Genomic DNA, 12539 nt, shown 5'->3' with positions numbered 1-12539 from the left:
GTGCTTTGGGGGCTCCTCTTCCTGACGCCAGACCCCCAGGGTGGGGAGCTTGACCTGAGTTTCAGAAACGTTCTGCGGGTAATCTGTCATATAATTATTTTCCAGCTTGTTAATCATTCACCTGGTGGGTATGAGGTTTGATTATATTGTAAATAAATCTCTCCTACCATCTTATTGTGGCTTCTTCTTTGTCTTTGGATGTAGAATATCATTTCTAATAGGTTATACTCTTTTTTGTTGATGGTTGTTCAAAAGTTAGTTGTGATTTTTGTGCTTTTGTGAGAGGAGGTGAGCTTAAGTCATTATACTCTGCCATCCTTCATATTTTATCTTAAAAGGATAAGGGAAAACTGAAAGTGAAAGTCATTCAGTTGTGTCTGACTCTTTGAGACCCCATGAACTAAACAGTCCATGGATTTCTCCAGGCCAGAATCTTGGAGTGGGTAGCCTTTTCCTTCCCCAGGGGATCTTCCCAACCCAGGGATCGATCCCAGGTCTCCCGCATAGGAGGTGGATTCTTTACCAGCTGAGCCACCAGGGAAGCCCAAGAATACTGGAGTGGGTAGCCTATCCCCTCTCCAGCAGATCTTCCTGACCCAGGAATTGAACTGGCTTCTTCTGCATTGCAGGCAGATTATTTACCAACTGAGTTTTCACAGAAGCCCTTAAAATGACAGTTTGTCACTTAACAAAAATAAAACAAATTAATAAATCTTATAAAATGTTGCTGCTATTTTTATCTTAAATATTCTTTTATCTCAAACATGTGCAATAGTTTTTGTATTTATTCACAGAATTATCATTTAGAGCAGTCTTTATAGCTTCGGGTAGACCCAAATTTTCACATGTTATCACTTTCTTGCACCTTACTGGAACATTTTGTGTGTGTTTGTAGTGATGGTCTGGTGGTCTCAAATTCTATCATCTTTTTTATATGAAACATTTTAACTTTTAATAATTTTTAAAAATATTTTCACCAGTGACTGTGTTCTAGTTTAGAAATTTTCACCACACTGAAGACATTTTTACATTGGCCTATGGCTAGCATTGCCTCTAATAAATAGCCAGTAATACTTCGAGTGAACTCCGGGAGACGGTGATGGACAGGGAAGCCTGGTGTGCTGCGATTCATGGGGTCGCAAAGAGTCGGACACGACTGAGCAACTGAACTGAACTGAATACTTATTTTTGTCCCCCTTTACATAACATGTCAATGTTTCATGCCACTTTTTTTTTTTTTTTTTTTTTGGTTTATCACTGGTTTTCCATAATTATATTATTAGGTGTCTGAGGTAGTTTTCCTTATTTTTATCTTTTAGAGTTTGTTTAGCTTTTTGGCTTCGTTTATAGCTTTTGTTAAATTTGGGGAAAATTCCATCCATTATTTACAACTAGTTTTCTACTCATCCCTTATTCTGAGTCTCCAAATATATATATTTTTACATGGTTTACTCTTGTCCCAAGTGCCACAGAGTTCCCATCCATGGTTCATTTTCTGGCTCTTTTTTCTCTCTGCCTCAGTTTGGATAGTCTCTATTGATAGGTGTTTAATTTCCCCACCCCCTTTTTTTGTTCTGCCATATCTAACCTCTTTTTATGCTAATCCAGACAATTTTTCATTCCACATATTGATTTTTCAGTTTTAGAAGTTCCATTTGGCTGTTTTCTAGTTTTTTCTCTTTGTTTTATTTATTTATTTTTTTGCTAAGCATATTTACATTACTGTCTTTATTAGCAGTCAATTAAATAATTTGTTATTCTGGAATCTGTTTTTAGTGATTGCTCTTTTCAAATTTTGCTATGAGTTACATTTTTCTGTTTTAGAAAGCCTTGTAACTTTTTGATTGGATGTTGGGCACTGCTAGGATGTCCTTTAACAGAAAGAATTCTAGCAACAAACAATCAGAATACGGAGACTAATATAAATACAGTCAAATATCGGGGAATTTTACTTGATGAATCAAACAATGTTTTTCATTGAGTTACATTGCATTCTCTTAAAAATATGTTCCTTGGGTGGCAAAGTGATGAATTTTTATTTTGGTTTCTCTACTTTAACTTCAAAACTTCTTGTTATCCCACTTTTGCTTGCCACATACCCAAATTATACTCTACTTCTACAGCAGTTGCTTTCCTTTTTCCATTTTATTTGCCATCCATCCATGTCTTTTAAAATTGTGTTTTCTTGTCTGAAGTGGGAGAAATGGGAAAGGATGGAACAGTTGGGTAGCATATAAGAGGAGCAGAGTGCAATGAAATATTTTAATTACTAATTTAACAACTATTTTCCCCAAATACTTGTGTATTTTATACAGATTGAGGCTTTTAAAACTCAGAACTCTGCCAATTAGGACTTACTTGATTTCTGCTTCTTTATTACTCTCTTCTCCCTCTCTTTTTGCAGCATGCCACCTTCTTTCAAGATTATAAAATATATAAGAAAGAAATTAATGAAGATATAGATAAATGAAAAAGCATCCTGTGTTCATGGGTTGGAAGAATCTATATTGTTAAAATGTCTACACTACTCAAAGTGATCTACAGGTTTTACATAATCCTTCTCAAAAGTCCAATGGCATTCATTATAGATATAGAAAGTACAATTCTGAAATACGGTCTAAAATATGTATATTGTTTACTTTCAATCTATTCATGATTTTTTGTTTCCTTACCATTATTGACTTTTAGTTTCATTCCACTGTGGTCAGGAAACATACTTGGAATTGTTCAAATTTTCTTGAATTTGTTAAGACTTGTTTGTAGGCTAACAATGCATTTACCCTGGAAAATATTCCATGTGTGCTTGAGAAGAATGCATATTGATTTTCTGTTTGAATGATCTGTTAATTATAGAGAGTGGGATATTGAAGTTTTCTATTGTTAATGTATTGCTTCTGCTTCTCCCTTAAGAGCTGTCCATGCTGTCCTGTATACTGAAATGCTATAATGTTGGGTGCATATATATGTGTAGTTGTTATGTCTTCCAGTTGAACTGTCTCTTGTGACAGTTTTTTACTTAAAGTCTCTTTTGTCTGACTTTGATCTCTTTAGGTTATTATTTGCATGGCATCTCTTTCTCCACCTGTTCACTTTCAGCCTACCTGAGTCATGAAATCTGAAGTGAGTCTCTTATACACAGTATGTAGTTGGATCTTGTTTTTAATCCATTCAGATAATCTATACTTTTTCATTTGAAAGTACAGTACATTCACATTTATAATCATATTGAAGGATAAGGACTTACATTGCCTTTTTATTAACTGTTTTCTCTCTGTTTTATAGTTTCTTGTTCCTCCTTTCTTCTGTGTTGTATTTATGGCTTGATGATTTCTTATAGTGGTATGCTTTGATTAATTTCTCTTTTTTGTGTGTATGTACCATACTTTTTATTGTAGTTACCAATGAACTTGTATAAAACATTTTCTAGCTATAGCAGTCTATAGCAAAGTTAAGTACTGTTATGAAAACAACTTAATTTCAATAGCATGCAAAAACTGCATTTTATTCCTCCCATACATTTTAAGTGATTGATATCAGAGTTTACTTCTTTCTATATTGTGTTTCAAACAGCAGTTTTCTGTAATTATAGTTACTCTTATGATGGTCTTTTGATTTATATTTAAATACTAATGTTAAAAGCAAGTTATGTACCAATATTACAATATTCTGTATTTCTCTTTAGATTTACCAGTAAGATTTACACCTTCATATGTGAAGATACTTTTGTATCCTTGTTTTGTTTATTCATTGAAACTTGAAGAACCGTTTTAGCACTTTGGTAATGTAGTGATGATGAAATCCTTCAGATTTTGCTTGTCGTTTATATATATGACATATATATATAGAGAGAGCCTGGTGGCTCAAATGGTAAAAAAACCTTCCTACAGTGCAGGATACCCAGGTTTGATCCCTGGGTTGGGAGGATCCCTTGGAGAAGGGATTGTCTACCCACTCTAGTATTCTTACCTAGAGAATTCCATGGACAGAAGAACCTGGAGGGCTACAGTCCTTGGAGTCACAAAGAGTTGGACATGACTGAACAACTAACACACACACAAATGTATATATAACATGTATATGTTATATAATGCACACACACACATATTATATAACGTATATAATATACATATATTATTGTTTGGGTACTGGTTGTGGTTCCGTTTGAACTTGCGTCTCCTTTATTGGTAGGCTGATTCTTTACCTTTAAGAAACCTGGGAAGCCGTTTTGTGTGTGTATACATATATATGTGTATATATCTAGTACCCCCATTTTTAAAGGATAGTTTATCCATGTAAAGCTTTGATGATTGGGTTGGCAAGGTTTTTTTCTTGTGGTACTTTTGATGTATTATGCTGCTCTCCTGGACTTCAAGATTTCTAGTTTTAAAGGGTTTTTCTTGGTGACAAGTCACTATTTTTTTCCTGTTTTCAAAAATTTCTCTTTATCTTAAAGTTTGGTAATTTAATCATAACGTGTCTTGGTGTGGACCTCTTTGCGTTTCACCTATTTGGGAACTCATAGGCTTCATGAATCAAGATGTCCATTTCCCTCCCTAGATATGGAAATTTCTAAGTTAGTATTTCTTTGAATAAGCTTTCTGCTCCTTTATTTCTTTTTTCCTACTGGGATTCTCAAATATATATATATATATATATATATATATATATATATATATATATATATATATATGTGTGTGTGTGTGTGTGTGTGTGTGTGTGTGTGTGTGTGTGTGTAATGGTATCCCATATGTGCTATGTATTCTGTTCACTGTTTTTTCGTTTTGTTTTTCTAATTTGATAATTTCAAATGGAATGTCTTCAAGCTTACTGATTCTTTGATTTTCTTGATAGAGTTTCCTTGATGATTTCCTTTGGATTTGTAATTCAATTATTGAATCCTTGAGCTCCAGAATTTCTGTTTGGTTCTTTTATTTATGTTTTCTAGTTCTTTATGAAGCTTCTTATTCTGTTCATGCAGTTTTCCTGATTGTGTTTACTTGTCTTTCTGCATTCTTTTGTGGGTCACTGAGCTTCAAAACAATGAATTTGAATTTTTTATCAAGCGGTTCATAGATCTCTATTTCTTTAGGATCAGTTTGGGAGCTTTATTAGTTTCCTCTGGTGGTGTCATGTTTGCTAGATTCTTCATCATCTGGGTAGGCTTGCACTGGTGACTGTGCATTTGAAGGAGCAGACACCTCTTCCAGACTTTACAGACCGGTTTCCACAAGTAAATATTTACTGCCTTGTCCTTGAACTGATAGGACTGCCTCTGGAATCAGGGACTAGCAAAGCTGGAGTTAGGTTATGTTGCTGCTCCTGGAGCTGCTTTGGGGTCTATGGTCAGTGGGTATATAGCAAAGGCATGGATGGATGTGGTTTTCTCTGGGTTCCTGCATGGTCAGGATTGCCTCCCTACTTTGGTAGAATGGGTCTTGTTAAGTGAAGGGGCTGCTTCATAATCCGTACTCAGGTCTGCAGTTGGCCCTCCTATTACCAGAGTTTCCAACAGGTTGTGCCTCCTTCTGGATGTCTGGGCAGACAGGACTGCCCAGAACATGGTGGTGCAGAGCTGGAGCAACATTATGGAGCTGATTCTGGGTCCACAGTTCTGTCTGAAGTTGGCAGGCATGTTGCTGGGGGCACCCTGTTTCTGTGGGAAAATGAGAGCAGGGGAATCTCCTTTTCTATCATCTTGATGTCAAATATGGATACAGAAAAAGCATAATAATAGAATTAAAATCAGTTAAATATCAGGCCTTAGCATTTTCTGTGATTCCTGTGTCAGAAGGAAAACCTGTAACCGGAACTGTTTGGCAAACTCACAGTGCTGAAACTTCCAATCAGAACTCACTCTCTCCCAAGGTCATTGACAAATCCTGGGGTTTCAAGAGAGATGGTTAGGACCACACACCCTCTTCTATGACTCTCTGAGCTTTCTTAACTCATGTTCTTTCCCACTGAAGTCACCTAAGAAATTCTTGGAATTTTTGCCATTAAAAATTATCAGAAAAATATAAAAACCATAAATGTCAATTATTTATAATGTCTATATTTCTTCTCTCAGACAACCTCCCTACAGGTTGGCATGCATTCTTAGATCCTGCTTCATGATTTTCCTTACCTAAGTCACTTGAGGACTAGCTCCTGGGAAAGAAAATTATTCAAAATAATAACCTCACAAGTCTCAGGAAAATTTTCTAAATTTGTCTAGACGACAGATCTCTACTCTGTCATAGTTCTTGTCTTTCTGGGATGGTTCTGTTTTTCATATCTCTGCATTCACATTTGAATGCCAACACATTATGCAATTTCCTTGGGCTCTGTAGTCCTGGGCTCCTACATGTAAAATTCACTTCTCCAACCAATGATAAATTACATGTTCCTGGTATTCAGCCATTTCTGATGATAGGTTTTGGGCTCTGTAGTTTCCAGGCCTGTAGATTAAGGAATTCATATTTCTAACTATTCTCAGAGTAAACATTGTTGGGATACAGTCATCCAAACTGACCCTGCAAATTCTTCTGAATTTCTCTTCAGAATCTTGTTCATGAAAAGGCAATTCTGACACCAACTATCAAATTCTCTCTCCATACCCCACTCCTGGAAAAGAAAAGCATTCACATCATTGCCTGTGTGTGTTGTTTCCATTTGTCAAGTCAGGATCAAGAACACTCACTGGGTTTCCTTGTTTGTTCCTCTTAGGATTTATGCGTCTAGCTGATGGAGATAGACCCTGCTCGGGGCGAGTAGAAGTTCATTCTGGAAAAGACTGGACCCCAGTGTCTGATGGGAACTTTACATTCCCCACTGCACAGGTCATCTGTGCAGAGCTAGGATGTGGCAATGTTGTGTCTGTCCTGGGACACGTGCCCTTCAGAGAGTCAGATGGCCGGGTCTGGGCTGAAGAGTTCAGGTGTAAAGGAGAGGAGCCTGAGCTCTGGTCCTGCCCCAGAGTGCCCTGTCCAGGGGGCACCTGTCACCACAGTGGAGCTGCTCATGTTGTCTGTTCAGGTGAGATGCAGGTCAGGTTTATAACCTCTCCACTTACCTTGTTCAGGTGAGAAAATAAGACTGTTGAAACCCTGTCTCTTTCTACCAATGTACACAGAAGTCCGACTCATGAAAAATGGCTCCTCTCAGTGTGAGGGGCAGGTGGAGATGAACATTTCTGGACGATGGAGAGCACTCTGTGCCTCCCACTGGACTCTGGCCAATGCCAATGTTGTCTGTCGTCAGCTCGGCTGTGGAGTCGCCATCTCCACCCCTAGAGGACCACACTTTGTGGAAGGAAGTGATCAGATCTCAACAGTCCGATTTCACTGTTCCGGGGTGGAGTCCTTTCTGTGGAGTTGTCCTGTGACTGCCCTGGGTGGTCCTGACTGTTCCCATGGCAACATGGCCTCTGTGATCTGCTCAGGTAAGAGAGGGTGAAGGGTTACTGGTACTCAGGATGCTTCTGGAGTGAAATGTCCTGAAGAGCAGAGAGTGACAGGAAACTGGCATCAAAAGTCAGATATTTCATGGTGAAATGTGGTTCTTCTCATTGTTCATTCATTTTCCAACTCAGGGCAAGAAGTGGTAAGGGGAAATAATGTATGTTTAAGTAACAGTATTATTTAAATGTAATCATAGAAAATAATGTAAAAGCAGTAAGTGTAGACTTCAGTCATATACCCAGATCAGCAAAGAGAACATTCCCAGCATCACAGTCACTGTTCCTTCCCCATGACTCTGTCTCCCTCCTCTCCAGCTAAAACTGACTTCCCAACTTCTACTACCATAGAGTGCTTTATCGTTTTCTGAACTGTGTATAAAATTATGCAGTATGTTTTCTTTTGTGTATAACATTGCATCACCATTATATTTGAGATTCACTCATGATGTTGCTTGTAGAAGCATTTTATTAATTTTTATTACGGTAGAGTATGTCTTTGAATGATCACACGACCATGAATTGATCCATTCCACAATAGATAGTAGAGATTTGAATTGTTTCCTATTCTTAACAATTACAAAAATGATGCTACAACTTACCGTTGACAATGACTTTGGGTGCAAACATGCTATCTTGTGTGTTTAACCTATGGTCTTTCATTTTCATTTTCTTAATGGTATGGTGTCCTTTGATGAGCCAGTCTCTTAATCTTAAGAAATTGCTGCTTACTAACTTCTTCCTTAACGTTTAATGCTTCTTATATCCTTTAAAAAGAACTTTGTCTACTCTAAGACCATAAAAACACTCTCCAAGAGTGTCTCACAGAAGTTTAATTATTTTTCTCTTGCATAGAATTGTGCATCCCTTCTGCAACTGATATCCATGTAAGTTAAGATCAAGTTTCATATGACATCAAACTGACTCAGAATCTTTTTCTGAAAAGACTCTTTTCCCCACTGCAGTGCCACCTTTATCATAAGAAGAGCATATGTCTGAGTCTTTTTTAAGACTCTCTCTTCTATTCCATTGTATCATTTCTCTATCTTCGCACCAATACTGCATTTTCTTAATTATTGTAACTTTATAGTAAGTCTGGATAATTTTAATGTATAAGAGTTACTTTATATTATTAACTCTTCCACTTTCGTTGCTTTTTTGGTCAACTGTGTTGGTCATTCTGGTTCTTTTGTATTTTATTCCAATTTTGGAATCAGATTTTCATTTAAAAAACATATGTATTTATTTGACAGTGTTGGGTATTAGTTGCAGTGTATGGATCTTCATTATATCTTGTGAGATCTTCTGTTATGACACATGGACTGCCCAGTTGTGAGGCTCTTGCTGAGATTCTCTGTGGCATGTGGGATCTTAGTTCTCACACCAAGGATCGAACCTGAGTCCTCTGCATTGCATGGTTGAGTCTCAATCACTGGACCAGGAGAGACGTCCCTCATCTTGTCATTTTTCATCAAAAAAAAAAAAGCATAAATGTATTTTGTTTGAGATTAGAGTTAATCTACACAGAAATTTGAGGTGATTGACTGACGTTGTTGAATCTTCCAATTCATTGGCTATATATATATATATATATATATATATATATATATATCTCCATTCAATTAGGTCTCCAATTTCTCTCAGAGGTTTTGCTCATCTTCTGCTAGGTTTCTCTCCTAGGCATTTTATGTTTTTGATGTTATAAGTATTACTTTTAGTGGAAATGTCCTAGGAATGATTTATCTCTGACTTGTTTTTACTTTTCCTTTTTTAAAATCTTAATGTAATTTAAGACTTACAGTAAAGGTGTAAGAATAATATAAGAATTCAGAAAACCTTTAGTTGGATTTCCCAACGTTAGTATTCTGCTTTATTCTCTCCCCCCAACTGACATCTCTCTCTATCTCTGTTTCTGTCTTTCATTCTCTGTCCCCCTCCCACCACATTTCTCCATGAATATGTAAAATCTTTCTGATTAGGTTGCAGACATGATGTCTCTTTACCCCTAAAATACTTCAAGGGATTTCCTTATATAATCACACTTCAGTCAAGTCATCAGACGACTTCAGCTCCAGATGACATCTAAGTGCACCCACACGAAAGACTCTAAGACAGAACTGCCAAGTGGGATCTTTCCCAAATTACTTACCCAGGAAGTCTTAAGCAAAATGAAGTATTTTTTTTTTTGCTTAAGTGGCTAAGTTTTACAGGAAATTTTATTATATAGCAATATAACCAGGACACGCTTCCCTGGTGGCTCAGTAGTAAAGAACACACCTGCCAAGTCAGGAAATAGAAGTTCCACGCCTGGGTCTTGAAGATTCCCTGGAAAAAGAAATGGAAACCCACTGCAATATTCTTGCCTGAAAATTCCCATGGATGAGGAGCCTGGTAGACTATTGTCCATATGATCCTTAAAAGTATCAGACATGATTGAGTGACTAAACAACAACAACAACCAGGACACTTATTACATGACCTCTTATTTAGAGACCCATGCATCTCTAAATAGAAGACTATTTGTCCTCTGATCTTCTGTTTACTGTTTCTACCTTATGCCAAGCTAATGTGTTGAAACGCTTACGCTTTATTTCTTAATAGTGGCTGTTAAGTTTTTCAGCTCTAGAATTTTTATCTGTTATTATTTTGTCAATTTCTTTTGTCAGTTAATTCTAGGAGGCTATTTAAATTCTCCATCAGATAACTCTAGTAGCTGAATAACTTGGGAAATTCTTTCTAATGTCTATTTCAGCCTAGTTTTCTATGAGATTTCTTTTATATGTGTATTGTTTTTAGTGACAAACACTGTAGATGAAAAAGTGGTAGAATCCCTTTGGGAAAGATTTTAATTTACTTTTCCTGTTTATGGATAGATTTAGAGACAAAAGGGCTTATTAAACTTATTTTTAGTGCAATGGTTGCCTGAAACCAATTGTGGCATTGTCAGAAGCAGAACTCTCCCTGGAGAAGGTGAGCCCTAAGATTATGATAACCTTACTGTTTCATTGTTTATCTCAGACTTCATCATTATTTAGGTTAATTCAATTTCCTGTTCTTCAATCCACCAACCCTCTGATCATTGCTGTTTCTACAGGAAACCAGACCCAGGTGCTGCCCCAGTGCAACGACTCCATGTCTGAACAAGCAGGCTCTGTAGCCTCAGAAGAGAGCGCCCCCTACTGCTCAGGTGAGGGTCCCACAGAACAGAAGAACTTTTTCCCCGCCCCCGCCGCCGTCAACGCCCCATTGTCGCATTTCTCTCTCCTCAGACAGCAGACAGCTCCGCCTGGTGGACGGGGGCGGTCCCTGTGCCGGGAGAGTGGAGATCCTTGACCAGGGCTCCTGGGGCACCATCTGTGATGACGGCTGGGACCTGGACGATGCCCGCGTAGTGTGCAGGCAGTTGGGCTGTGGAGAAGCCCTTAATGCCACAGGGTCTGCTCACTTCGGGGCAGGATCAGGGCCCATCTGGCTGAACGACTTGAACTGCACAGGAAATGAGTCTCACGTGTGGAAGTGCCCTTCCTGGGGCTGGGGGCGGCACGACTGCAGACACAAGCAGGACGCGGGGGTCATCTGCTCAGGTCTGTGCTGCACACTGTCCACAGGCTTGGGGAGGGGTGGGGCCCTGGAGGACGGGAGTCTGAGCCCTGAGGGAGAGATGCTGAAAGGACCAGAGAAGAAAGCTTCCTCCCGTGGATCTGGTCTTTCCAGCAGACGTGAAGACTAGGTGCTTTCACGTCCTCCTGAAGCAGCGGACCTTCTAGTCCTTTCTTCTCAGCAGAGTTTCCTGGCAGAGCCGTTTCTTAGAATTTCCAGTTGAAAGTAGGATTCACCTTGCCTTACATATGGGACAAAAAGCTTAAGTCCATCGTACTAGTTTCTGTTTGCTTCTGTAACAAATTACCACACAATAGTTTAAAACAACATATATTTATTGCCTTAGAGTTCTGTAGGGTCGATGTTCAACAGGATCTCCCTGTTGGAATTAAGATTTCAGCAGGGCCACATCACTTCTGAGTCTTTGGAGAAGAATCCTGTTTTTTATATCAAGTTTCTTTTCAAACGATTTGCATTCCTTGGCTCATAGCCTCCCTTCATCCATCATCAGACCAGCAACACTGCACATCTCTAACCATTATCCAGAGTCACACCTCCCCGGAGCCAGAGCCAGAAAAGAGTGCTTCTGTTGGTTTGGCCAAAAGGTCCCTTCTTTTTTCCTGTAAGATGGTCTAGTAACACTTAGTTGTCTTTCACTTCATTTGAAACAATTTTGTTAGACTCTTTTGTGGCAGCTATCATATCAACATGCATCTTTTCAAAAAAAATCAAAATTGGTGAATTTTTGAATAGCCATTTTAATACTGAAAATGGAAGGGAAAAAAGCAATATTTTCAGCATATCATGCTTTATTATTTCAAGAAAAGTTAGAAACACAACGGAAATGCAAAACGAATTTGTAGAGCGTATGGAAGTGAGGTGACTGATCACATTAATCAAAAGTGATTTATGAAGTTTTGTGTTGGAGATTTCTCACTGAACAGTACTGCACAGTAGGGTAGACCAGTTGAAGTTGATAGCAATCTAATTGAGATATTACTTGAAGACAATCAATGTTAAACCATGCAAGAGATAGACAACATACTCAAAATATCCAAATCAAGCATTGAAAGTCATTTGTACCAGCTTGGTTATAGTAATTGCTTTGATGTTTGGGTTTCACATAGGTGAAAAAAACCTTCATGGCAGTATTTCTACATGAGATTCTCTACTTAAACATAATGAAAACATTTTGCTTTTAAAACAATTTGTGATGGGTGATGAAAAGTGGATCAGTTCAGTTCAGTTCAGTCGCTCAGTTGTGTCCAACTCTTTGCGACCCCATGAATCGCAGCACGCCAGGCCTCCCTGTCCATCACCAACTCTCAGAGTTCACTCAGACTCATGTCCATCGAGTCAGTGATGCCATCCAGTCATCTCATCCTCTGTCGTCCCCTTTTCCTCCTGCCCCCAATCCCTCCCAGCATCAGGGTCTTTTCCAATGAGTCAACTCTTCGCATGAGGTGGCCAAAGTACTAGAGTTTCAGCTTGAGCATCCTTCCTT

At 38.4% G+C, this 12539-nt stretch overlaps 1 protein-coding gene across 1 annotated transcript in view; it reads left to right on the top strand.

Annotated features, from left to right (window-relative positions):
• The window catches only part of LOC128048720 (antigen WC1.1-like), a 54775-nt gene that overhangs the window by 13596 nt on the left and 28640 nt on the right, over positions 1 to 12539 (top strand). Inside the window, exons 3-6 of the mRNA XM_052641147.1 lie at positions 6706 to 7014; positions 7103 to 7420; positions 10530 to 10622; positions 10705 to 11019. Of these exons, the coding sequence (XP_052497107.1) occupies positions 6706 to 7014; positions 7103 to 7420; positions 10530 to 10622; positions 10705 to 11019 (1035 nt within the window). The remainder of the gene's footprint in view (positions 1 to 6705; positions 7015 to 7102; positions 7421 to 10529; positions 10623 to 10704; positions 11020 to 12539) is intronic.

Source organism: Budorcas taxicolor, chromosome 5 (assembly GCF_023091745.1).
Source record: "Budorcas taxicolor isolate Tak-1 chromosome 5, Takin1.1, whole genome shotgun sequence".
Taxonomy (NCBI): Eukaryota; Metazoa; Chordata; class Mammalia; order Artiodactyla; family Bovidae; genus Budorcas; species Budorcas taxicolor.
This window is presented reverse-complemented; position numbering and strand designations above follow the sequence as displayed.